General features: G+C 59.1%; 2 protein-coding genes across 7 annotated transcripts; one reads left to right on the top strand and one right to left on the bottom strand.

Annotated features, from left to right (window-relative positions):
- The first annotated feature begins 26 nt into the window (after window positions 1-26).
- On the top strand, window positions 27-8,926 carry KLC3 (kinesin light chain 3). Of its 3 annotated transcripts, none has more exons than XM_005219274.5 (13): window positions 27-448; window positions 4,167-4,432; window positions 4,951-5,181; window positions 5,452-5,521; window positions 5,966-6,185; window positions 6,574-6,661; window positions 6,738-6,839; window positions 7,103-7,276; window positions 7,866-7,956; window positions 8,031-8,071; window positions 8,158-8,264; window positions 8,400-8,463; window positions 8,704-8,926. In XM_005219274.5, exons 1-13 carry the CDS (start codon window positions 238-240, stop codon window positions 8,773-8,775), a joined length of 1,737 nt encoding a protein of 578 aa, XP_005219331.3. In that variant the 5' UTR covers window positions 27-237; the 3' UTR covers window positions 8,776-8,926.
- On the bottom strand, window positions 8,546-24,764 carry ERCC2 (ERCC excision repair 2, TFIIH core complex helicase subunit). Of its 4 annotated transcripts, none has more exons than XM_059876484.1 (23): window positions 24,610-24,764; window positions 24,313-24,412; window positions 22,481-22,558; window positions 22,336-22,398; window positions 22,044-22,157; window positions 19,699-19,815; window positions 19,500-19,616; window positions 19,081-19,204; window positions 18,894-18,990; window positions 18,676-18,809; window positions 18,400-18,568; window positions 16,283-16,401; window positions 13,911-13,980; window positions 13,751-13,820; window positions 13,556-13,657; window positions 12,508-12,571; window positions 11,883-12,004; window positions 10,422-10,514; window positions 10,252-10,324; window positions 9,981-10,051; window positions 9,745-9,888; window positions 9,499-9,642; window positions 8,546-9,126 (listed from the first exon to the last, which is right to left on the bottom strand). In XM_059876484.1, exons 1-23 carry the CDS (start codon window positions 24,669-24,671, stop codon window positions 9,034-9,036), a joined length of 2,340 nt encoding a protein of 779 aa, XP_059732467.1. In that variant the 5' UTR covers window positions 24,672-24,764; the 3' UTR covers window positions 8,546-9,033. The 4 variants fall into 4 exon arrangements, with proteins under 4 accessions (XP_059732467.1, NP_001096787.1, XP_015313622.1 ...); NM_001103317.1 differs by having other exon boundaries at window positions 24,727-24,739; XM_015458136.3 differs by having other exon boundaries at window positions 24,313-24,764.
- Window positions 24,765-26,312: the final 1,548 nt, after the last annotated feature.

The raw sequence follows: 26,312 nt of genomic DNA on the forward strand, positions 1-26,312 counted from the left end.
CTCGGAGGAAACGGCCTTTGAAAAAGGACAAACGTTGAGATCTGTTTGGAGGGATTTCCAAAGCGGGAGCACAGCCGAGGCAAAGGGCCGGACGCTGGCTTTGCAAGAAGGCCATCCGTCTGGGATGCAAAGTTTCTAAGATTCCGAGTTTCCAAGATTCTAGTTTCGCGGAGACTCGCATTTTCTGAGCGCCTGCAATCATCTCGGATTCGACGTGCCGCAGAGACTACCGGCTAAATGCGCGCACACGGCTCTGCTATTCCCGCAGCGCTGGGGCGGCTGGGCTTAACTTTCCAGGAGCGGTGGGCGGGGCCGGTCTCACCTGTGGGGCGGGGCTCCAGGCCGACCCGCCCCCCGGAGGAGCCGCCGGAGACTCCGGGCGCAGCCGCGGGCGGCGGGCGTGAGTGCGCAGCGCGGAGAAGCGGGACTTGGAGCCGTTCGCGGTCAGGTGGGCGCCGGGAGTGCGGGGTGGGAGTCCCGGGAGCCAAGAGGATGGAGGCGGGGGCAGGGGGTGTGAGCTGGGCCTGGCACACCCCTGGGACCTCTGGCCTGGAGACGGGGACGGGCCTTGGGGTCCCTGGACCCCCCCTGTCCCGTCCTAGGGCTCTCCCGGGTCTGGAGGCCCCGCTGGGGCCGCGCCCTCTCTCTCGGGGCGCAGGTAAACAGGCGCGAGGACGGGGCGGGGCCTGGGAGAGGGAGGGGGCCCTTGTGACGGCCCGGCCGGCTGGCAAGCTAGCGGGCTGTGAAACCGGGGTGCGCGGGGCTCAGCCGGCCGGCCAGGGGTAAGTTGTGTGGTTTGGGGAGCGGGCCATACACTCTCGCTGCAAGTGTATATATGTGCGTGGATATTGGGCGTGAGTGTGCACGAGAGATGGTGTAAAAAGCTCAGATGTGTGTGATGGTGTCAAACGGTGCGTACAGATGTGAGTACGGGTTGGTACAGGAGATGGCCTGTCCGTTTAGCCCTGCGAGGGCACCAAAGGACCGTGTGAATGATGTGAAACTTTCAGTGGTGTGACAATGTGGGCGACCTCTGATGGTGAGTCTGTAATGCTGTGTGTGTGTGTGTGTGTGTGTTTGGCAGAGAGTTGAACTTTTATAGGATTAGGTATGTGACCAAGAAATTGCATGGCCGTGGTTGTCTCTCTGATGGTAAGACTGTGGGGGAACGGCAGGGAAGTGTGTTCTGTGGGGTACGGGATGGATGTGTGGAGTGTGACTGTGATTATCGTGGTCAGCTGTGTGCTTGTGCACACGGGGCTGAGCAGGTGAAGGAAGTGTGCCGTTTGGAGGACGTGTGAGTGTGGGGGACGTGTGAGTGTGGGAGGTGTGTCAAGGACACAGTCCGAGTGATGCATGGCTGTGGTCGAGGTGTGCGTGTCGCTGTGAGCGGTACTCTGAGGCCATGTCTAGAACAGTCGACTCAGCTGTTTGAGGTTGTGCTTGATGTTGTAGGAGGTTGTATACGTGAATAAGGGTCGTGGTTGTCAAGATGACTTAATGAACTGGCGTGGTTGTGAGTTTGATCGTTTATAGGACTTGCGTGTAAGGTGTGAAGCTGTTAATAAGTCTGATGTGATATACGCATACACATGTACAGCGTACATGGAGATCGACGTGTGTGAACACACATACAGGGGGAAAGAAGGAGATTCGTGGTGGAGAGCCTGCTGTGTGTAAAACCCCTGGGGTTACACACCTGTCCTTGCTCTGTGTCTGAGTGGATGTGATTGTGAGCATGTGTGCAGGTGCAAAAAGCACTGGGCTGCTTTCGGGGATGCCACGGCTGGAGTGAAGTCAGCCTGCAAGTCTGTGCATGAGAACATGGAACTCCGTGTGTCTCCACCGCCGTCTGTGCCGTGGGCACCCGCTTGTGAAGGTGTAAGAGCCAGCATCGGGTCATTTGCACATTCGTGTATGAAACTCTAGTGTGTGTGGCTGGGCAGGGGCGGTGGAGGAAGCGAGGACGAATGATGACAGGTCCACTGCGAGTCCTGGAAGCCGGCAAGGGAGGGAGGCGTGGGATGGAGGGCTGGCTGCTGGCAGGATGCGGGGGTGTGGGAGAGGGCATGTGTCATGGGCGCAAACGTTCAAGGAGACAGTCCGCATGGGAGTGACTTGGGATTTGGTTACCTTTTCGCAAGTGAAGAGGGGTGAGGGAGGAGATGTTTTATTTGTGTGTTGGCTTTTATTTTTTGAATTTTTATTGATTCACAGCGTTGTGTTAGTTTCAGGTGTATAGCAGTGATTTGGTTGTATTTTATCTTTATTTTTCACATTGTTTTCCACTGGAAGTTATTATAATATATTGAGTATAGTTCCCTGAGCTATACAGTAGATTCTTGTTGGTTATTGATTTTACATATGTATATGTTAACCCCTAATTTATCCCTCCCCACCCTCTGCCCCCTTTGGTAACCCATACGTTTGTTTTCTGTCTGGCGTTTTATTTCTTTCATCGTTTTGTTTGTTTTTGGCTGTGCTGGATCTTCCCTGTTGCGTGGGCTTCTCGTTGAGGTGGGTTCTCCTGTTGCAGAGTACAGGCTCTAGGCGCTTGGGTTCTATAGTCTCAGTTCCCCGGCTCTAGAGCACACGCTCAGTAGTCGTGGTACACTGGCTTTTTGCTCTGCGGCATATGGGATCTTCCCAGACCAGGAATTGAATCTGTGTCTCCTGCATTCTCAGATGAATTATTTACCACTGAGCCTCCAGGGAAGCCCATGGCTTTTATTTCTGAAAGGAAAATGTACCTGTGTGTTGGCTTGTGTTTTTCAGAGGGGAGTGTATGTGTGTTGCTTATTTTCCTTTTTTTTTTTTAATGCTTCTTTATTTGTTTGGCTGTGCCGGGTCTCCGTTGCAGCATGCGAGATCTAGTTCCCTGACCAGGGATTGAACCCAGGCCCCCTGCATTGGGAGAACGGAGTCTTAGCCACCAGGAAGTCCCTACATATGCTGTTTCTGGAAGAAGAATATATGTGTGTGTGTGTCTGAGTTAGTGCATTGTACTAGGTTGTATTTTGAAAAGAAAACACGGATGTGAGTGGGTGTGTTGAGTTGTATTTTTAAAAGAAACTGTGTGTGTTGTATTTCTGAAAGGAGAATGTGTACTGTTGTATTTCTGAGATGGAGTGTGTGTAGAGGCATATTTCTGAGAGTGTGTCTTGTATTATATTTGAAATAACGAAGAGTATGTGTCATATATTCGAGAGGAGAATGTGTATAGTGTGGTTTTAAGACAGGAGGGTGTGCGTGTGCTGAGGTCTGTTTCTAAGAGGGGAGTGTGTGTGTGTGTCCCAGAGACATCATCCCCAGACTCGTTGACCTTGTCACTCCCATACAACCCCATGCGAGGGTCCCACGTGTGAGACCCTACCCCCCACCCATTAGCATCTAGGACTCAGACGCTCAGCTGTCACACAGCCTGTGTGACACCCCGGGCCATGCCTTCCACACGTGTGTCCCAGCACGCCTTGGGCTGGCCGGGCCTGCCTGCAGTGGAGGGTGGAGCCAGTTTCCTCTGGTCTGTCAGCTCCTCGGGTCCCCAGGAATCGCCACACGTGGGGACCCTCCCTGACCTCCCCAGTCCCCAGGCCTCCTCGGTTTCCTGCACCCCAGCCCCGTGGCCCTCTCCTCTGCCCCACCCCACTCCCAGTGGTCTGACTGGTTCCCAACAAAAACACCCTGAGAGTGAGCTCACGGAGAGGCTGCCGCCTCCACACGTCCCGCCCCACACGCCCAGCAGGGGAGGGCACCTCCGGTCCAGGTCACACAGCCGGACCGGCCGGGCCAGGGGATCCAGGGTCCTTGGGGTCAGGAGGGCTGACCAGGTGAGCTGAGGGCAGGTGGGCGGCCATGGGATGGCTGCTTGGCCGCCTGGGTTAGTTCTACACGGGAAGGTTTGGGAGTTGTCCTCGGGGCCAGGCCCCGGGACTGAGGACAGGCAAAGGAGACCAGAAAGTTTCCAGCTGCGGGCTCACCAGGATGGGTGTGGGACAGGTTGCCGGCTGCAGTGAGCAAAGCATGGAGGCAGAGGGCTGGCCTGGATGGGCGCATGGGGCGATGGCTGGGAGGGGACATGTGGCCCAGCGACGCGGAGGCTGAGGGGTGGGCTTGCCTGGCCCCGGCAGTGACCACCAACCCCCCACCCCGGTCCCGGTCACCTCCAGGAGCAGCCATGTCCGTGCAGGTAGCGGCCCCGGGAGGCTTGGGGCTCGGCCTGGAGCGCCCAAGCCCCGAGGAGCTGGTGCGGCAGACGCGACAGGTGGTGAAGGGGCTGGAGGCCCTGCGGGCAGAGCACCGGGGCCTGGCCGGGCACCTGGCGGAGGCTCTGGCGGCCCAGGGCCCAGCGGCTGGCCTGGAGCTGCTGGAAGAGAAGCAGCAGGTGGTGAGCCACTCGCTGGAGGCCATCGAGCTGGGGCTGGGCGAGGCCCAGGTAGGTATGAGGGGCGCACTGTCTGCAGGGGCATGGCTCAGGCCTGGGGGGTCGCCCAGGGGTGAGGGGCCAGGTGTGCTGGGGAGTGGTCTGGGCAAAGGGGGATCTAGGGGCACCTGGCCCGGGACAGGGAGCCTCTAGTCCTGAGATGGGATCCCTAGCCTGCAGTTGTTGGGGGGGTTCCTTCTGTGTGGCAGACTCCTGAACCAGGTGGGGTCCTTCCATAGAAGGGTGGGTCCTGGGCAGACTTGGGGGTTGCCCAGGTGGGATATGACATGTCCCTGTGTGTGATCTGTGTGTCTGGGTGAGATGGGAGGGAGGGGTCCCCCCGGCAGGATCGAGGTGTGGCCCCGGGACTCGCCGAGCATCCCTGGAGCCACATCAGAGGGCTGCCTGTAATCTGGGCACCCTGGGGAGAAGGGGGTGCTCTGGCTCGATTTGAGGCCCTGGGCTGGGTCAGGGCCGTCTGGCAGGGTGGGGGCCAGGCCTCCGACTTGCCGCCCCCCCACCCCTGGCAGGTGCTGCTGGCGCTGTCGGCACATGTGGGCGCGCTGGAGGCAGAGAAGCAGCGCCTGCGAGCGCAGGCCCGGCGGCTGGCCCAGGAGAACGCGTGGCTGCGGGAGGAGCTGGAGGAGACGCAGCGGCGGCTGCGGGCCAGCGAGGAGGCCGTGGCCCAGCTGGAGGAGGAGAAGAGCCACCTGGAGTTCCTGGGGCAGCTACGGCAGTACGACCCGCCCGCGGAGAGCCAGGTGCGGCCCGGCTGGCGAGACGGGGGCCCCCCAAAGGACCCCCTGACCCTCTGCAGAACCCCCACCTTCAAAGGTTCCCTGGAACCTCTGAAGAACCCGCCACAAATCTCAGACCCACTGGAACTTACTTAGAAGCCCACCCCACGCCCAGATGCTCCCAAGCCCTCAGGAGACCCCTGCCCACCACCTCCCTCAAGCCCTGGGGTTCAGGACCCCCGTCTCGGAATCAGACTCCCAAGCCCCGTGACACCCCACTTTCCTCCTCTGCAGCAGCCCGAGTCCCCCCCTCGCCGGGACAGCCTGGCCTCCCTATTCCCCAGTGAGGAGGAGGAGCGGAGAGGTAGGTGCAGGCTCAGCCAAGGAGGACGGGAGGCCAAGGCTGGGGAGGGGGCATCTGAGTCGCTGGACCCTGAGGTCTCTGGGGAGGATGGGGCAGGCCAGGGCCGGGTGTCAGGAGGGTGAAGCAGGTGGCTATGTGTGTGTGGCGGGGGTGGGGGGTTGGTAATGGGGCAGGTGAGGCTGGAAAAGCTGGAAACCAGGCCTGCAATGGTGACCACAGCTCCAGGAACCAGGCGGCTCCCATGCATCCCATCCCACAGGCCAGGCCTCCTCCTATAGGCCAGTGAGATGCCTGGGATTCCCATCTTGGGAGTCAGCGCAGGGGCCCGCAGTCCCAGGGGCCAGCGAGGCAGCAGTGGCTTTGGGGGGGACATGTGTCCCCTGGTGTGTGGGCTGGGGGGAACAGGAGGCCTGCAGTGACTCGGTGCCCCGCACACACCCCCAGGTCCTGAGGCGGTGGGGGCCGCGGCGGCCCAGCAGGGTGGCTACGAGATCCCAGCCCGCCTCCGGACCCTGCACAACCTGGTGATCCAGTACGCGGGCCAGGGCCGCTACGAGGTGGCCGTGCCGCTGTGCCGCCAGGCCCTGGAGGACCTGGAGCGGAGCTCGGGCCACTGCCACCCCGACGTGGCCACCATGCTCAACATCCTGGCGCTGGTGTACCGGTGGGGGCCGCCACCACTGGAGGGCAGAGGGGGGACGTTGGGCAGAAGTGGGGGGCCCTGGTGTCCTGCTCTACAGCACAGGGTACCTGCAGGGGTGGGGCGGAAGGGGACGGAGATCTGGGGAGACGAGGGAGACCCAGGCAGAGAGGAGTCGGCATGGGCAAGAGACCCCGAACAGAGTGAGGTGGAGGCCTGGGCAGCAGAGGCTTGGCAGCCACCTGGGCATGCAGGGACCCTGTGCTAGATCTGGGAGGGGTGGGGACACCCAGAAGGGACCCCCGGGGGACGCCACCCATGCTCAGTTCAGCCAGGACCTGGCCTGCCAGCGTCAGCCCAGCCCAGAGCCCCGACTCCGGCCTAACCGCCTCCCCCCGGGGCTGCTCCACAGAGACCAGAACAAGTACAAAGAGGCCACAGACCTGCTCCATGACGCCCTGCAGATTCGGGAGCAGACGCTGGGCCCCGAGCACCCTGCGGTGAGTCGGGGCCGTGAGGGAGGGTGGAGGGCTGGGGGCTGGGCGGCCCTCCCCTGACCCCCTCTCCACCCCCCAGGTGGCTGCCACCCTCAACAACCTGGCCGTCCTCTATGGGAAGCGCGGGCGTTACCGGGAGGCAGAGCCCCTGTGCCAGCGTGCCCTGGAGATCCGGGAGAAGGTACTCCCCGTCCCACGTGGCCCTTCTCCTCTGACTCTGTGGCTTTTGCGTGACCCTGATTTGTTCTTGTGACCCCGGACCTTTTGTGCCCTTCCCATGTGATGTGAACCTAGAAACAATTTGAACCTAGAGTTCCCAGTCCCCTGACTCACCACCCTTGACTCCAGCTACCAAGTCATGAGCCTCGTCATGACGGCTGCTGGCAACACGTGGCCCGCCAGCCCCAGATGACCCCAGATGACTTGTGACCCCATGACCCCTAGGTCCTGGGCGCCGACCACCCAGATGTGGCCAAGCAGCTCAACAACCTGGCCCTGCTCTGCCAGAACCAGGGCAAGTTCGAGGAGGTGGAGCGGCACTACGCCCGGGCCCTGAGCATTTATGAGGCCCTGGGCGGACCCCACGACCCCAACGTGGCCAAGACCAAGAACAACCTGGTGAGGGCACCTGGGGGCGCAGCACCAGGCGGGCACCCATCGTTTGACGGAGCCTTGCCCTGCAGAGAACAGGGGCCCCATCTCTGCCCAGCACTTGAGGGTGCCCCATGGGGCTGGGCTTCTACACCAGTGAGGCTCCCCAGCTCAGAGGACGTGGAAGGGTCGGGAAACCGGCAGGTTGGTGGGGGCCAGAGAACAGCTCCGGGCAGAAAGACGGCCAGAGACACTGGCCGGGAGCAGAGAGTGTTTGTTGAGCCAGGCCCACTTCTCAGGACTTTCCCTGGACTGTTTCCTCAAGGGCCCTGTGAGGGAGGTGCTCCCACTGCCCCATTGTGCAGATGAGGAAACTGAGGCACAGAGAGGGCTGTCACCAGCTCAAGATGGACTGGGGAGCAGGCCCCTGCTCAGAGCCAGCAGGTCACCTGCCCTGTGGGAAGCAGTGGGCTCAGGCTCCAAGCCCACTCTGCGGTCGGCCAGGGGCCTGGAGTGTGGGGTGAGGCCGGGCTGCTTCCTGGGGGGGGCCAGGAAGGAGGTGCCGGGTGCGGCACCTAGATGAGCCAGGATCACCCAGGCCATGCCCTCCCCGCAGGCCTCAGCCTACCTGAAGCAGAACAAGTACCAGCAGGCGGAAGAGCTGTACAAAGAGATCCTCCACAGGGAGGCCCTGCCCGCCCCGCTTGGTGAGCCCCTGGCCCCTCCCCTGCCCCAGGGGCTGCTCAGCGCCCCCCTCCACAATGTCCCCATCTGTCCCCAGGAGCCCCCAACACAGGCACCACCAGTGACACACAGCAACAGGTGAGGATGGCTTTGTGCGGGCTCCCGGGGGAAGGGGGACCCAGGTGGCAGGGGAGGCTGACTGGTGTCCCTGGCGCCCTCCCCAGACCCTTCGTCGGAGCAGCTCCTTCTCTAAGCTCCGGGAGTCCATCCGGCGCGGAAGCGAGAAGCTGGTCTCCCGGCTCCGAGGCGAGGGAGCGGCGGGGGCGGCCGGGTGAGTCCACCCCTCTCCCCATCCTGCTCGAGGACCACATGTGGCTCCCGCCTCCCCTGCGACACACAGTCAGGCCCGGTGCCCGAGTTTCTCAGGGTGGGAGCCAGACTCACTGCCGCGCCCCGTTCTGGGCAGGATGAAGAGGGCCATGTCGCTCAGCATGCTGAACACAGATGGCTCGAGAGCACCCGAGAACCAGGTGAGGGGACCCCTGGATCGGGTGGGACAGGCCCAGAGGCCAGGGGGATGGTCAGGCTGGCACTGGAATGGACCCCCAGACATGAGCACAATGGGTTTTATTTGGGTAGATGCAGGGGGATGGAGGGGTTGGAGTGGGGTAGGGACAGGAAGATGGGCAGACAAGCAGGCCGGCGGCATAGCCCCGCTGGGCTGGGGCAGCCCCGTGTCCCGCCCTCACCCGCCCCGTGCCTGTCCCCAGTTCCCCAGGCAGCACCTGAGCGAGGCCTCGCGGACCCTCAGCACCAGCACCCAGGACCTGGGCCCCCGCTAGAGGCGACAGGACCACGTGGCTGCGCTTTCAGGAGGAGCGGGAAGGGTGGGCAAGGGGAGGGAGTCCTCTCCTCTCCCTGATGGCTCCCCTCGGCTTGGGGCTCCCTGAGCTCCGCTCCTGAGATTAAAGGCTGTAGATCTGGCAGCTAGAAGGTCTGCCTGAGGTGTCCTATGGGGACCTCCAGGCCCCTCCCGGAGGCCCCTCTGAGCACCGGGACCAAGGCCAGCTAAGACTCAGGCGTCACGGCCCCACCTGGCACTATAGCTGCTGGGCAATCTGCTCGATCCTCCGCAGCGTCTCCTCTGACTCCAGCTGCTCCAGGCTGAGCAGGGACAGGCCCAGCTGGTCCTCCTGGGAGTGAGGAGAGGGGGTGTCAGCTGGCCCACATCCCCCTACAGGGCTCGGTAGTGACACAAGGTGCCACCCGGGGGCCCAGGACAGGATGCTTGAAATTGAAATGCCCAGTTAACTCGGGGCATCCCATCCCTGTGAACAGAAGACGGGCCCAGGGAGAGAGGTGGAAGAGCGCCAGGTCTGAGCCAGAGAGGGCTGGCCTTCCATAGCCCCTACGAGGAGCTCGGGGCACTGCTGGGGACACACTGGCATCAGGAGCCCTCAGCTCTCCCCGAGCTGCCAGGCACGGGGTGGCACGCACACAAACCTCCCTGGCTGGGGCAGGGGCTCAGGGAGAAAGCCCAGGGGTCTTCCTGGAAGAGAGCTCACCCGGTGGAAGGGCTGTGCCATCTGCCTCAGGAAGTACTTGGCGACTTGGACCCCCTCGTCGACGGTCAGGTTGAGGTTGGCGTCCGTGAGGTGCTCCTGGATCCACCGGGGTAGCTTCCCCCGCTTGTCAGCCCGAGCAAACCGCTGGTGGTGGTGGTGGGGGTGTCAGGACCCTGGTGGGGGAGCCCAGGCACCCGCAGCCTGGCCCTCCCCCTCCGGCTGGCGGGGGCCCTGAACCCGCCCCACCTTGTCGGCAAAGACCATCAGGCCATAGTCCGTCTTGCCCCTGATGGCCCGACCCACACACTGGGCAGCATGGCGCATGGCATCAAAGGTGAGAAAGTCATTCTCACGAATCTGGAACTGGTCCCGAAGGTATTCCAGCCGTGCCTGTGGGTGCAGAGATGGGGGCCAGGGCCCTTCCTCGCACTAGCCGCAGGGGAGGCCTTCACGTCCGTCCGCCCGCCCCCGGCGAGGCTCACCTTGAGAATGCGGCTCTGGGTGTACACGTAGGGCACCCCGAACATGATGACGGCCCGCCCGTAGTGGTGCACTGTAGGGCGACGGGGAGCGAGAGAGGGCTGACTGCGCGGGGCCCAGGAGCTCTTGCCGTCGGAGGGGGTCCCCAAGGGCCCTGCTGGGCACCCAGGGATGGAGGGAAGGGGAGGCCCGTGTGTGTGCAAGGTGGTGGGTGAGGTCCCCTAGGGGAACAGAAATGGCCACACAGGGGCAGGGAGGGCCGAGTCCACTCACCAAAGTCGATTCCCTCGGACACCTTGCCTCGGGCCACCGAGAGCAGGATGGCCCCGCGGCCGTTCTCGCAGGCCTGGGGAGGGAAGGCCAGGACACAGACGCGTCACCAGGGAGCTGTGCGGCCTCCGGCCCCTCTCTGCCCAGACTCCCCTTGTCCCCACAGTATCCACCTCCTGGTACTTCTCTAGGGCGACGCTGGTCTCAGCCCCATCCTGGGTCTCGATGAAGAGCAGCTTGTTCCTCTGGATGTTCTCCAGGATGCCCTTCGGGGAGGACACGGGGAGGTAGGGATGTGGGCGGTGGACGGTGGGTTCAAGGACGGGGGTGTCCGGCTTAAACTCAGCTCTGCCACCGACTACCCTGCGACAGGCCACCCCTGTCCCCTGGGGACTGGGGGAGGGTGGTGGCAGGGTCCAGCCTCACTTCTTGGGAAAACCCCGTGATCCCAGGAGGGAACCAATCCCCATCTTTTGGACAAGTGGGCAGGCACGTGGCCCGGGTGACCAATCAGGATGCTCCACCCCCAGCTTGTGATTGGCGGGGAGGCTGATGTAGGCCAGGCAGAGCCAATCAGAGGCTGCCTTGAGCGTTCACATTTGACACATAAATAGACTCATGGTTCTGATCAAGGACAGATGCGTGACAGACCAGAGAGACAACACAGAGGGCCCAGAACAGCCCCCAACACAGCGACCTGTCACTGTGCCACTCAGTGTGCTGGGGGGAGCTCTTCAGTAAATGGGTCTGGAGCAACAGATTTCCAAATGGGAAAAAAACGAACCTCGACTTACAGCCTACACAAAGATGAACCTGCGGTACCTCACAGAGCTTAGATGTGAAACTTAAGACTACAAAACTTCTAGACGGAAACACAGGAGACCATCTTTGTGACCCTAGGGTAGACAGAGGTTTCTTAACTAGGACACAAAAGACACTGAGGACGTGGGGCGCAAGAGGCTGACACTGTGCAGAAAGAGCCTGAGGACGAGGTCTCGTCCTCGTGCATGACGTTCCCACACACTCCCTGGTGCTCACATTAGCCGCGTTCACTTGTCTCACCCCAAAGCAGCGCTTGCTCTAACTTACCCGAGAGCGGGGCTCATGGTTCAGAATCATATCCTATCAGGGGCCCAGTGCCCAGCTGTGGTGAGCCCCATCTCCAGAATGCCCCATGACCTCGCCCACACACTCCCCAGAAGGGACTCCTCCAGGCTCTTCGCCCCAGTCTCTGTTCAGCCTTAATTCTCCGGAACCTTCCTCTAACAGCACAGCACCCCACTACAGTCACACCTGCTACCCAGGGTCTCCACACCACGCCGTAGGAGCTGGAGGGACAGCTGGGGGTAACCCCCCCAAAAGAGCACAGAGGGAAGCAGGAACCCCTCAGGTGGGGTGTGGTCAGCCCTCCTGAGGGGCACGCCTCTGAGGAAGGGGCACAGTGAGGCCAGTGATGTCCTAGTTCTTAACCTGGATTTGGGGGCACAGTGAACACAGTTCTTTAAACTGTTCTCTGTGTTTTATACACTGTCTTGTCACTTACAATACACGTCACCATTTAAAACAAGAGGAAAGAAGCCAACAGGAACGAGCCAAGAGCTCCGGTCCGAGCGTGGGGCCGGAGGCGGGCGTACCTGCTCGTACCAGGAGGCCACAGTGCTCTCCATGTATTGGTAGCTGGTGAAGAAGGCCACGATGCCGTCAGGGACCACGGCAGACATCTCCAGCAGGAGATTTCCATAGTTCCGGATCACCGCTATGAGGGGTCAGAGGTCAGACCGTCTCCTGGCCTGGGTTCTCCTCCCCACTCCCCATCAAAGCTTTCTTGTCTGAAACCTGGGGTTCCTAGAAACCCCACTGCCAGCTGTTCACACGCATCCCAATTCTCCTTCCAGACTCATGGGAGGACTGCCCCTTGACCCACCAAAGTTAGGTGTGGCCATGTGACCTGCCACGGCCAGTGAAGAAAGGGCTGTGTCACTTCCAGGTGAGGAGCTTTACGAGCCAGTACACAACCCACCAGTACACAACCTCCCGTCCCATCTCGCCAGCACAGTGATGTGTCCGATGGCAGAGGTTCCCAGAAGGGAGAGATTCATGGCGGGCCCCCACCAACCCACAACGGCACGTAGCGTAGGCAAGAAGTAACCTCTGTGTGAAGCCACTTTGATTTGTTACGGCATCCATGACCCGGCTCATGCTGACCGACCCACCTCCCCTCTTGGGACCCACAAAAACCACCCCCTGTGGGAACCATACCAATATCTTCCCGGGTCTCAAACTTGGAGCTGATGGCCACCTGGTCATTGCCACGGCCGATGATCTGGAGAGAGCACGAGGTCGTGATGAGCACACGGGCAGCAGCCACCCGTGTGTGCCCGCAGGCTGCAGGCTGGCGCTGCTGTGTGCTTTTTATAGACAGTGTCACCGAGTGAACCCTCAGCTACCCTCTCATCCGCGGGTGCAGACGAGTCACCTCAGGCTCACAGAGGGCGAGTCGCCTGCCCAAGGTCACCCGGCAGATAGACAACAGAGATGGAACTGACCCCAGGTCTGTCCGTGTGTCTCACTAGCAAGGACCCTCTAGTCTGCCCCAGCCTCCAGCCAGGCGGTTCCAGGAAGCTGCCCCTCACGCCACCAGCAAAATCACAGAAGCACCGTGTGGCAGAGGGTCCTTACCAGCCACAAGCCCTGAAGGGCAGCTCCGAAAGCCAAAACACTCAGGAACTCCAGGTGCTCAAGTCTGGCACAAACTCATTTGGTAGCAAGAGTTGCCCCCCACAGAGCCTGTTCAGTGTGCTGACGGATCTCCCTTGGTCTGACTCATCAGAATGTTTGCTCAAATATGATTTTCACTAGAGGGATTTGCTCAGACCCCTTGGGAGTGTTTAAAGTCTGGAAAATTCTCAACTCTAAAACACATCTGCCCAGCAACTTCAGAAACGCCCAGGACTGAAGGCCCATGTTATGAGGTTCATTTTACAGAGAAGAGGACCGAGGCCGAGTGGCAGGGTCACTCAGCAAGGTCACTGCCAGACGACGGGCCAGGTAAAGCCCCATTAACCAAGTAGCAGGCCCTGGGCCACAAAAGCCTATCACACTCACTGTCTCACTGAATCCCCTCAGCCACCCTGGGAGATCAGAGGGGGGATGTTCCCATTTCACAGATGAGAAAACTGAGGCTCGAGGAGTCAAACTCAAGCCCAGGCCCGTCAGAACCCAGAATCTGTGCCCTCAGCTGCCTGACCAGTGGAGAGGAAGGGCGGCCCTCGCTCCCACCACCCTCCCGGCCACTTCCCCCACGCACCATGGGGCAGAGGCAGACCCGGGCCAACGTCATGGTGAAGGTTGCCATGGTGACAGGGTGGAAGTCCAGGATCTTGGGGTAGATGTCCAGTGGGGACAGTGTCTACAGCGGGGACAGCAGAGGGATCTCAGCAGGACTGGGCAGGAATCAGGAGCCCCCCGAGGAGGGCTGGAGCCCAGAAGGGAGGGTCCTCACCCCAGATGTGATGATGACGGACTGGAAGCGCTCAAACACAGGTTTGATGGCCAGTGAGGCGTCCATGCAGCTGTGGGGAGCAGACCAGGGTGGTTAGGGCCAGGCTGTGGGGGCCAGGCCCCTGTGGTCCGCTGATATCCTCCCTGGGGTGGGATCTCACCTGAAGTGCAGGATGGGGTTGGCAATGGTCGGGGTCCTGTCATCGAACGGCTCGATGATGATGGTGAAACCTACAGGGGGTGGGCATGACTCCTTGAGGGACAGTCATGACTCCACCCACTCAGCCACGACCCCCACTTCTCCCTCCACTCGTCCCCCTCCCATCACGTTCCTCAGTGAATGGCACCAGCCATCAGAAGCCCAAAGCTACAACCCAGGCCCCTGAGTCCAATATACACTCCAACCTGCCCACCCCTCCCTTGGGCCGACACCTGTGTGAACGTTCACAGAGGACCCTGAGCCAGGCACCAAAGGCTCACCCCTCACCCTCCAAGGCCCATGGGGACCCACCACGCCCCTCCAGCCTTCTCCCATCAGCTTTCTGTCTAAGCGGTCAGGAGGCCAGTCAGCTCTGCTCCAAAGTCCAGCTGCCCTCTCACCGCTTCCCCTGCCCCGCCCAGACCGGCCGCCATCACCCCCTGCCTGGCCCACCGAAGTCGCTCCTCATCCCCACTCCCTTCACAGAGGCCAGAGGATCCTCGAACTCAAGTCAGGTCACATCTCTCCCTGCTCAGAAGCCCCCAGGGCTCCCCATGTCCCTCCCAGGGTCCAGAACTGTCAGGGGGATCCTGTCACCCCGACCTCCTTCCCTCTGTGCTCACGGGCTTCCTGCTTGACTTTCAAAACCACCAGGGCCACACACACAAAAGAACAATCCCACCAGAGTCATTCCACCCCAGGGCCTTTGCACTTGCCCCACTATGGAAAGCTTCCTGAGGCGGCTGGCTCCTGGTCATTCAGAACCCAGCTCAAATGTCAGCTCCTCAGGAAAGCCGCCCCGGTCACCGCAGACGCTGTGTGTGTGCTCCAACACAGTGACGTGTTCATTTCTTGTGAAAACTATCACTTTCTTGAATTATCTTCCTTACCCACATTTACATCTTTGCTACCTGTCTTCCCTGCTAGAATTTAAGTTCTGGGAGGTCAGGAATGAGGTCTTTCATGGTTCCTGCCGTTTCCCCAGGGCTGGGCCAGGCCCATTTATTGAGCAAATAAATGAATAAACGCATCCACGTAATCAATTTCACTTAGCAAAGATTTTTTTAAAATATCATCATGTCCTCTGTGCCAAGCCCTGCACTAGGACACAGCAGTGATCGAGACAGCCCTGGCCTCACCCTCTCAGGACTCACAGTCCAAGGATGGGGACACAGAGCTGTCCCCAGAGTGACCACTCTGAGTAGGAAGGCTGGGACAGGGGAGCCTAAAGGAGAGGGCCTGGCCCAGCCTCGGAGCCGGAGGGGCTTCCTGGAGGAGGAGGAGACGTCTCTCCTGAGCCAAGAACAGAGGGGTGACGGGGAAGACAGTTGGGAAGATGGGGAAAGCTGTTCTGAATGTTCTTGTACATTCAGGTACAAGAATGTGAGGTGTTGGTAGACGGAAAAGTGGGGAAGAGAGGACAGACAGACCGAGAGAGAGGATGGGATGGACAGAGGGACAGAGGCAGAAAGAAGATTCCAGTGACACTTGCTGCCCATCGGCCCCAGGGTGGGGACGGGCTATCTTTCTGCCAAGGCCGGGCCATCAGACAGGCTGACCTAGTTTGCTGGATAGAGGAGTAATCCCCGGGGATGAGACTGAGCCCTTGGCAGCTTAAAGCTGATGAGCGGGGGGCGGGACGCTCCCCTGTACCCTCCCGGCAGGCTGGAAATCTGAGCGTCCTCTCCCCAAGGCCCCACAGACCAGGCACCAAGTCCCGGCCTCTTCACCTCCCACAACTCTCTCCAGCACCCCTCCCGCCCTGGCCCAGCCTCTGCCAGGAGAACCCTCTAAAGCGCAATCTGACCCTGCCTCTCCCTGTTCAGAACCTGCGATGGCTCCCCAGTGCCGCTGGGAGCAGAATGACCACCCCCTCACCCACCCCTCAGGGTAAGCGGACCCCCCAGAATCTCTCCCTCCTTGTCTCACGCCACTGCCCACGCCCACCCACCTCCATCTGCAGCCAGAGGGAGCCTTTGAAAATACCCACCTGAGCACAAGGCTCGCTCACTCAAGGGCTGTTCGTGGCTCCCCACTGCCCTCAAAATAAGGCCCAGAGCACTTCCCTGGTGGTCCAGTGGCTAAAACTCCGCACTCCCAACACTGGGGACCCGGGTTCAATCCCTGGTGAGGGAACTAGATCCCACATGCCGCAACTAAAGATCCTGCATGTCACAACTAAGAGCTGGCAAGGCTAATAAATTTTAAAACAAATAAATAAAGTCCAAACTCCAGAGCCCAGCCTGTCCAAGTCCCAGCAGCGACCCTCTAGGCCCTGCTGGATCCCAATTCCAGCTTCTGGGGGCTGGCAGAGGCAGGAAGAGGCGAGCTCACCCTTGGCATAGGTGCTGACGAGCGTGGCGAAGTTAGCGAGGAGGGTGAGTGGGGAGAAGTCAGTGAGGTCCGAGATCTCCAAGGTGTACAGGAGGGAGCGGAGGCGCTCGGCGCAGAACCTGGTGGGGTGGGGGGCGGGCAGGTGAGGGAGGCGGTGGCTGCAGGCTGGACAGCCCCCTCGTCACCGTCAGAGCACGTGCTCACGCGCTGTCTCCCCAGCTGCCTGGCAGTTCCGGGAGGTCAGGGTCTGGGTCACTCTATGTCCCTACCTTGTACCACTGCCCACCACGGTGGTGGGGGGGGCGGGGGCGGCGCGGGGCGGTGGGCAGCCACAGGAGGGCACACAGAGCAATAATCTCACAGCCCAGAGTCACTGCCCAAATTCTTAGACAGTAAGGAATCTGCCTGCAAGGCAGGAGACCCAAGCTCGATTCCTAGGTCGGGAAGATCCCCTGGAGAAGGGCATGGCAATCCATTCCAGTATTCTCGCCTGGAGAATCCCATGGACAGAGGAGCCTGGTGGGCTACAGTCCAGGGGGTTGCACAGAGTCAGACATGACTGAGCGACTAACACTCCAGAGTCACACAGTCCTGTCACATGAGGTAACGCTCTCATACACAGGTTCTCAATCAAAAGGGGCGACCCACGACCACCCCCAGCATCCCACGGTCAACACGTGAGCCCTGCATAGCCACACGGTCGCACACTCCCGCCCGGATCTCCACAAGGTCTCAGCCACAGTCCTTGGTGACACAGTATTAGAGTTCCACACGCTCCCAGACGACGGCCTCACACAGCCTCACCGAGCCCGACACAGGCTCTATCGACGGCACACACCCAAGGCCACCCAGCTCCAGGCAGGGACAGGCTGTGCGTGGAGCGGGAGCACCCAGCTTTGGCGCCAGGGAGACGGTCAAGTTTAAAACCTGCCTCCTAGGACTTTTCTGGCGGGCAGTGGTTAAAACACCCAGTGCAGGGGGCCCAGGTTCAAGCCTTGGTCAGGGAACTAGATCTCACATGTCGGGCAGTGTGCCCAAGAAAAATAAGAAATAAAATGAATAAAACCTGTCTCCTGTATATCCTTTCTTCCAGTCTGCCTTTCTATCCCCGAGGCTCGATCAGACAGCCCCTCTGTGTTCCTGTAGCCCCCAGGACTCCACCCCGTGACCCCGAGCCCTGGACTGTCCCTGTCTGGGACGGGTCTGTCTCCCCAACTGGACTGTGAGCCCAGGAGGGCAGGGCCAGGGCCGTCTCCAGCACTACTGTGTCCCCAGCACAGAGCAGGCCCTCAGAACACGGACCCTGTGACTTAGATCTCCTCTGTCCTCACAAGTCTCTCAGAGCAGCCAGGAGCCTCAGAGCCCCACTGGCCGGGCTTCCGGTCACAACCACACACAACGCCGTGTGGCTTCCCCTCCACGGGACACATTGTCCTCACTGGCAGCACGAGGCGGGGACACGGTGTTGAGTTCCCCGGACGTGGACTGCAAAGCGCTTGGCTCATCGTCAGCGCTCTAGACGGGGTGGGTTCCTGGGGTCGCTGCTTTGTCATTAAACCACCACAGGAACCTGGGGGTAAAGGGGCTGACCCTCTACCCCTTGCACAGAGGAGGAAACTGAGGTTCAGAGAAGACCAAAGACTGATGCACAGCAGCAAAGGAAAAGCAGAGGAAGCTCCACGCCCACTGCTAAGTCCCTTCATCACTGGCCCTGCCTCCAGACTGCACCGAGGGGCTGGCTCCTGCCCAAGGGCTGGGGGAGCAATGAGAGGCCCTGGCGGGAGGAAACAGGGAGTGGGGGGCCCACAGAATTTTCTCCCAGCTCCCACCCCGCTGGCCCTCATCAGGAGACCCTCTCCAGGGCCGCTCCCGCCATGGCCTGGAGTGAGAACACCCCTGAGCACTGGCCAGGGCCCTGGGGTCTCGCCCCGCCCCCTACCCCTGCACAGTCTTCCATCACACTTCCCGAGGTCAGTTCTCAGATCATGGCTACTGACACCGGTGACACGGCGACCCCGGGCGCCCACCCCCCACCCCCGCCAGGACCCCTCCCACGCCCAGCCCGGGGCGGGGGGTGGGGTGGGGTGGGGTGGGGTGGGGTGGGGTGGGGGCCGCACCTGAGGGGCTTGCGCTGGATGCAGACGCGCTGGGCCAGGCCACTGAGGAAGGCGGGCGGGCTCTCCTGGACCACATGCTGCACCCGCAGGCGCCACTTGACGTACTCCAACAGGCGGCGCAGGAAGCCCAGGAAGTGCTCGGCCGTGCGGATGGAGCCAGGCACCGCCTCTGCGGAGAGATGGGCTCAGCCGGGTGCCAGCGGGGGCGTGGGGTGGGGCGAGGAGGGGGGCGCGGGGGCGGGCGGAAGAGGGGGGCGAGGCGGGGGCACGGCTCACCCTTTAGCACTTCGTCAGGCAGCACGGGGTTGGCCAGGTGGGCATCGGTCTCCCGGGCAGCGCTGGCCTCCCGCAGCCCCTCCACCAGGCGGCGGTACTCCTCTCGCAGTCGCTGCTCGTCCGTCTCCTTGATTCTAAGGGGAGTCGGGGTGTGGGAAGAGCTGGGCCACTTGGGGGGCAGGTCAGGCGCCAGGGTCTATGGGCCGGGGGACCCCCACCTGAGCACCGTCTTCTGCAGGGTCTCCAGGTTGGCCTGGCACCGATCCAGGGTGCGGCGGGTGAGGTTGACGCTCATGGAGTCGATGCAGACGTTGTCTGGGAGCCAGAGAGAGGGCTGGGCTCAGGCAAGCCGACGCAGCAGCAGCGGAGGGGCCACCTCGCCTCCCCGCCCCGCTGTCTGCTCACCGATGTTGTGGGCCTCATCAAAGACGACCACGGCCTTGCGGGCCAGCTCCTTGGACACCAGGTCAGCAATCTTGGGGTCCAGCAGGTAGTGGTAGCTGTAGACCACCACGTTGGCGTGCAGGATCTGGGGGCCGGCGGGGCAGGGTCACCCCAGCCTGCCTGCCAGCGCCCACCCCCAGGGCCCTGCCGCCTGGTGGACTCCACCAGGTCACATCTGTCCCTCCCAGGCTGGCAGAGGTGAGGCAAAAGGAGGGACACAGACATGCAGGCAGAGGCAAGGAACAAACAGAAGTGAACAGGTAGAGACAGACTGACGAACAGATACAGGCAGACCAACAGGGAGATCTAGGCAGGCAGAGAGACAGATGGTGGGCAGCCTGTAACCCTCCCACCCGCCTGTGGCCCCAGTGCCTCCTCACTGAGTATCGGGCCAGGAAGTACGGGCACCAGCCCTGGCGCCGTCCCACAGCCTTCAGGTCATCTAGGTTGTAGATGCCCGTGGGGAGGGGCACCTGGCGCCCGTGGACATCAAATTCCTGAGGTGAGAGGGTAGCTGGGGGTCAGGGGGCTTGACTATTACAACTCGCCCTCCCTTGCGCCCCGCTGCCCGGCAGGTACCTCGTAGAAGCGGCAGTGGGGCAGGCTGGAGTCCCGCTGGTACTGTGCCCGCACGTACGATGCCGTGAGGCTGTGGCATTTCCCGTCCACGTCCTTCCCAAAGCGCAGGGGCGTCACCTGCGGGCCGAGGAGCATCTGAGCACTGGGACAGGCCAAGAAGCCCGAGCACGCCTGGAACCCGGGGCTCAACACCTGATGGCTGGTGGGGTGGGAGGTCATCCTATGAGATGACCAGGGTGGGACTCGGGCGTTTGTGGAAAACTTGTCCCGAACCTGCTTCGTGATTAAACAGTTAAGACACCTGCAAACTTACTGCAAGGATGCAAGAGTGGCCCAACTGTTGGGCTCTTATTCTTTTTAAAATGTTAAATCCTAGGACTTCCCTGGTGGTGTAGTGGATAAGAATCCGCCTGCCAATGCAGGGAACACAGGTTCGATCCCTGGTCCAGGAAGAACCCACATGCGGCGGAGCAACGAAGACTGTGTGCCACCACTGCTGAGCCCACGGGCCCAGCGTCTGTGCTCCGCCACGAGAGAAGCCACCTCGACGAGAAGCACGCACCGCAGCGAGAGCAGGCCCTGCTCGCTGCATCTACAGAAAGTCTGCGCACAGCAGTGAAAGCCCAACACAGCCAAAACTAAATAATAAAAGGAACAAAACATTAAGCCTTGTGCAATGTCAATTATACCTCAGTTTGGTTTTTTTTAACATTAAGGCTTGAAGAACCTTCAGCATGTAGATTACGCTTTATCTTTTAAAATGCTACAACAGCCAGAAACCTTGGCAAGGTCTGAGAAGCAGAGGAAGTTCTGATCGCAGTTTGAGACCTTCCTTAGCCCTGCCCTGCTCCAAACCCTCCAAGGCCCTGTTGGCGGCACCGTCACAGCCCAGGGCTGCCCTTCCTCCCAACGAAACCATTCTCTCCCCAAAGTGAGGGCTCTCAGGCTGTGGGCCCCTCCCTCTTCCATTTCATCAGCTGCAAAGACTGTGCTGCTTCTCTCTCTCTCTTTACATTTTATTATTATTACTTTTAAGAAGCAATACAGGGACTTCCGTGGTGATCCAGTGGTGAAGATTCTGCGCTGCCAATACAGGGGGTGCAGGTTCGATCCCTGGTCGAGGAACTAAGATCCCACATGCCGTGGGGTGCAGCCAAAAGACAATGAATAAAAACAGGTACCAGTATGTCACATGAGGCACACAAGGTTAGATGTGTCATAGATGCTCCCACAGAAAAGTATTTTAAAACTCTGAAAACTTTCGCTAGGACTGAAGCAGAGAGCTAATGGCAAATCTACTTTGAAAAACTCATTTCAGTCCAGATGAAGACTACAGCTATGCTGGTAAGTCCTTCCAAGGCAGCAGGCACGTGGAGGGAAAAAACCGAGATGGAAATATCTGGCGCAACCTTCAGCCTTATCCAGGTCACTATACAGTTCTGGAGACAACTAAGACACCGCCCTGAAATACAGTATAATACTGCTTATGCCCTTACCATGTTACCAGAAAACCTACTCCAGCTCATTAATTCTCAACTTCTTACTATCCTAAGGGGGACAGAACCACCCTTTGCATGTGTTCTGGACACACCCATGCAGCGATTTACTACATGGTGCCTCTTCATTTATGGCTCTTAATTTAAAGTCCTAAGTCAAATTCTTACTTAAAAGCAAGCATCTCAAGGGACTTCTCTGGTGGTCCAGTGGCTAAGACTCCTAGCTCCCAATGCAGGGGGCCTGGGTTCGATTCCTGGTCAGAGAATTAGACCTCACATGCTACAACTAAAACCCAGCACAGCCAAGTAAACACATAAATAAATAAAGTGACCTAGCACAGTTGGCCCTCCTGATCTGCGGTTCCCAATTCCACAGATCTGAAGTGTCAACTCTACATTACATGACTTACACATTTTATAACTAGAAGTCTGTCCTTTTTGACTGCTTCACTCATTTTTCCCAGCCCCCACCTCCTTGCCCAATCTTATCAACAACAGTATGAAGCAGGTAATTATCCCCATTTTACAGACAGGCGGACTGAGGCCCGGACAGCAGAAATCACCTGTGCAAGAGTATATGGCTAGTACGTTTCAGAATCAGGAAAGCAGGCCTGCCGGACTCCAGGAGCTACCTTTTCACCTCTCCTAGGCTGGGGGAAGTGGGAAGGCTCCCCCGAGGAGGTGTGCCTGAGCCATGAATGATGAGTTGGCACGTGATGAGTGAGAAGAGAACTCTGTGCGTGGCCCCTGCACATCTCCCTGAGAGGTCTGGTCTGATCTAGAACTCCCAGTTGGATGGAAGTTTCCTCAACCCTGACGCTTAGGGAGAGAGGAGGAATGAGCACTCACCTCGGGATGAATACACAGGTTCTTCCGGGAGCTCAGAGCCAGCCCCAAAAATGGCAGCTTCTCGCCCTCCTGTTTCTCATAGAAGCTGAGTAACTTTCGAAGTTCTTCAATCACCTATTACAGATGACGAGGGAGCGGGGAACTGGCCTCAATGAAAGTCCAAGCCCCTGTCCAGGCAGGTTCTAGCCCCTTCCCCAGCTTCCCACAGGCTCAAAGCTGACGGTAACCACCAGGGGGACAGATGGGTTATGGGAGAGTGAGGGCGAGGGGCTCGGGATAGCCCAGGGCTCACCTTTTCAATCTCAGGCACAGTCCTCGAGCAGTAGATGAGTTTAGTCACCTCCAGGGGATACGCCTGCCGACAACCATGGGCTCAGCCTCGGCCCCCGTCCAGCCTCCTCCTCTTGCCCCCTCCTCCGGCCCAGGGAGTTACTTACCCGCTGGTACGCCATGATCAGGGCCAACAGGGACACTGTCTTCCCAGTGCCTGAGGGCATCTCCAGGACTCCATGACCCTGTTTGTGGTGGGCAGGAGGGACATGACACAGGCGCTCAAAACTCCAGGGACACAAACTCTGGGACCCTCCCCCAAGAATGAAACCATCTTGGAATAACAGGACAACATAGCAGTTAGAAATCTAGGCCTCAGGGGCAGTGGATTTGAACCCCACTTTTGCCACTTTGGTTGAGTGGTCTTAGGCAAGACCTCTCAACCTCTGAGGACTCTGTATCTCTAAAAATTGGCCTACAGTGGTGAAGACTCCGAGCTTTCACTACCGAGGGCCCAGGTTCAAACCCTGGTCAGGGAACTATGATCATGCAAGCCATGCAGTGCAGCAAAAAAAAAAAAAAAATAGGGGTTGGGGGTCTAATAAGCTCTTCTTCATCGCATGACTATGAGGATTAGGGACAAACTGAGGGCTAAATATTTAGTACAATATCTGATATGTATGTATGCTAAGTCCCTTCAGTCATGTTTCTTTGCGACCCCATGACTGTAGGACTACAGCCCGCAAGGGTCCTCTGTCCATGGGGTTCTCCAGGCAAGAATACTGGAGTGGGTTGCCATGCCCTTCTCCAGGGGATCTTCCCAACCCAGGAATCTCCTGCATTGCAGGCAGATTCTTTACCGTCTGCACTACCAGGGAAGTTCTATCTGATACATCGAGAGCCCTCTCTTTTATCAAGCACCCCCACAGCACTTAACTCTGTGCCTGGCACTGTTACTAAGTGTCTTACATCAGAGTATCTCAACCTCGACTCTCTTGACATTTGGAGGCCGGTAACACTTGACTGTGGGGTCTGTCCCCCACTGCGGCAGCAAATGTGGCCTCTACGTACTAGAGGCCAGTTACACCCCTACTCCACTAGTACTGACAACTGGGAATGTCTCCACACTTTGCTGAATGTCCTCTGGGGGTCAAAATAGTCCCCAGTTGAGAACTCCTGCCTTCCTTAGTGAATGAACCCCTGCAGCCCTCATTAATATCAAAGTGAAAGTAATGAAAGTGTTATTCAGTCCTTTCCAATTCTTTGCAGCCCCATGGACTGTAACCTGCCTGGCTCCTCTGTCCGTGGAATTCTCCAGGCAAGAATACTGGAGTGGGTTGCCTTTCTCTGCTCCAGGGGATTTTCCCCACCCAGGGATCGAAGCCAGGCCTCTTGCATTGCAGGTAGATTCTTTACCATTTGAGCCACCTGGGAAGCCCCATATTAAGCTCCTGCTACTGCTAAGTCGCTTCAGTCGTGTCCGACTCTGTGCAACCCCATAGATGGCAGCCCACCTGAGGTAGGTACTATTACTATGGCTATTTACCAAGGTGAAGACTGCAGAGGGGAGATTAAGTGATTTACCCAAGGACACACTGCTGTGGGTAGCCAATTCCTGAGTCTCTATATGCCTAAGCCAACCACGGAGCAGTTCAGCCTTTGATAAAGGTCAGCTGATGCTATTTTTAATTACTATTATTTGAGATACCAAGTTTGGCAGCGCTGGCTATCACAAGGACCTCAGATTTCTAAACTCTAGACCAGGGGTCCCCAACCTCCAGGATCTAATGCCTGATGATCGAATGTCTGATAGACCCGATGTAATAATAATAGAAATAAACTGCACAAAAATGAGTTTGAATCCCTCCGTCCGCAAACTGTCTTCTCCAAAACTGGTCTTTGGTGCCAAAAAAGTTGGGGACCGCTGCAATCTCAGTCTTAAACGCGCGTGTGTCAGCCCCACCTCTCAGGTGGGCAGCGGCGAGCCCGGCCCACCCACCTTGGCATCCAGCGTGCGTTTGAGCTCCAGCATGTACGAGAACTGCTCCGGGTAGATGTAGTCGTAGGGGAAGTAGACCAGCAGCCCGTCCACGTTGAGCCTGGAGGCGGGGGCTGCCCGATCAGTCCTCCGTCCCCTCAGCCCCTCTCCAGCCCCCACACTCCCCTGCCGCCGGGCCGAGAGCGGTTGCCGCCGAGCACCGGCCGGCTGGTCCGTCCCGCACATCCCCCCAGTTCTCTAGCAGCCTCCAGGTCCCTTCGGCATTCCCTCGCTGGCCCTCCCCGCAGCTATCCCCACCCCAGCGCGGCAGCCTCCCTTCGCTCGGCCAGGACCCAAGGCCTGACCACGCGTCCCCGCATCTTCCGGATCCCCCACGCCCGCTCGCGAGCCGCGAACCCAGGGCCCCCCTCTCACTTCATGGCGCCGGTCGCGGCTTGAAGCGACGTCGGCCCGCCTTCCTCATGAATATTCAGGAAAAACAGGCTCCTCAGGGCATCCTCGAGGCGCTGCCCCACCTTCTTCGCCACTCCATTGGCTGAACCTGCCCGTCACTCCCCGACAAGGAGCGACGTCAGGAGGCACAGTGCGCGTGCGCACGGCAATTGCCGGAGGTGGGTTCCGGGGGAGGCGGTGCCGGAGGCATCGCGGAGGATCGCCGAGTACCCAGAACGAAACGTTGATGGAAGAGAACTGAGAGAATCGATCTCATCCGCTGGCATTCGGTCTTCCCGCGTCTGTCCAGATTACCTGAGCAGCGAATGCATTCTCAATTTTATTCTATTATATTCTTGGTTTTAAGAGGTACTTCTCCCTTTCCCCCCAACTTCAATAAAGTAACCAAGTCTGGAATGGGAGAACCCAGAGAGGGTCAGAGCCTGGGGGATCATAGAGGGCTTACCTGGGAATCTTCCCAACCCAGGGGTCGAACCTAGGTCTCCCACATTGCAGGCGGATTCTTTACCATCTGAGCCACCAGGGATGCCCTGTGCTGTACCTAGTCTCTCAGTCGTACCCGACTCTTGGCGACTCCATGGACTGTAACCCACCAGGCTCCTCTGTCCATGGGATTCTCCAGGCAGGAGCTCGCAATTATCATGTCCCGTGTATTTGCGCTTCCTGACTTCCGATGCACGCAGTAGTAACCGCAGCTTGCAGCAAGCAGAAGCGAGCATAAGCTGGGAACAAGAGCTTAGTTCCTGATCAGGAATTTAACCTCTGGATCTCAGAGGCCAGAGGCTAGGACCTGGATTCCCAGTCGTTGCCTGCCGTGTTAAGAAAAAATTCGGGGGAGGAGGCAGAAGGTAAAGAGAAAAGTAAAAAGTTTATTGGAAAAGAAGAGTACGTGTGGAAAGACTCAGGGGCGAACTCTGGGGTTACACCTTTGGGAAGTTTAAATCTGTTGTCAGGGGGCAGTTTTCCAGATCTTGGTCTTCCTTCAGGCCAGTCATCTTACTTTGTCCCCCCTCCTTCCCCTGAGGTGCCCACTCACCCCTCAGCCAAGATGAATCTGGAGGTGAAGTCTTCTGGGACCAGCAAGCCGCATTATGGCCTGGAATTATCCTCTGACTTTTGACACACCCGGAGCCTTTCTGCCGGCATGGTGTGTCTCCCTTGTCCCAGAAAGGGTGGCGGAGGGAAGCGGAGATCCCTTAATCCTTTATTCAAACAGTGTTTTGCCCCTCTTTGTCCTTGCCATGATGATTATCTTAAGGTGTTTACAAGAGACAAAGACAGGCTATTTACCCTGTATCTGTTGTTACTTCCGTTTCTGAGGGCAAACAGGAGGCTGATTGTAAAGGCCTAAACTGGAGCCCACCTATCTCCTGTCTCAGGAAATGCTAACAGAAGGCTAGTTGTAAGGATCCAGCCTGAAGCCCACTTCTTCCTGCCCCATGAAATGCAAAAAGGAGGCAAGTTGTAAACGTCCAAACTGGAGCTCGACTGTCTCCTACCTCATTCCCAGTTTGTTCTGCTGCATGGTCCTGCAAGGAGCACCACTG

This window comes from Bos taurus, chromosome 18 (assembly GCF_002263795.3).
Source record: "Bos taurus isolate L1 Dominette 01449 registration number 42190680 breed Hereford chromosome 18, ARS-UCD2.0, whole genome shotgun sequence".
Classification (NCBI taxonomy): Eukaryota; Metazoa; Chordata; class Mammalia; order Artiodactyla; family Bovidae; genus Bos; species Bos taurus.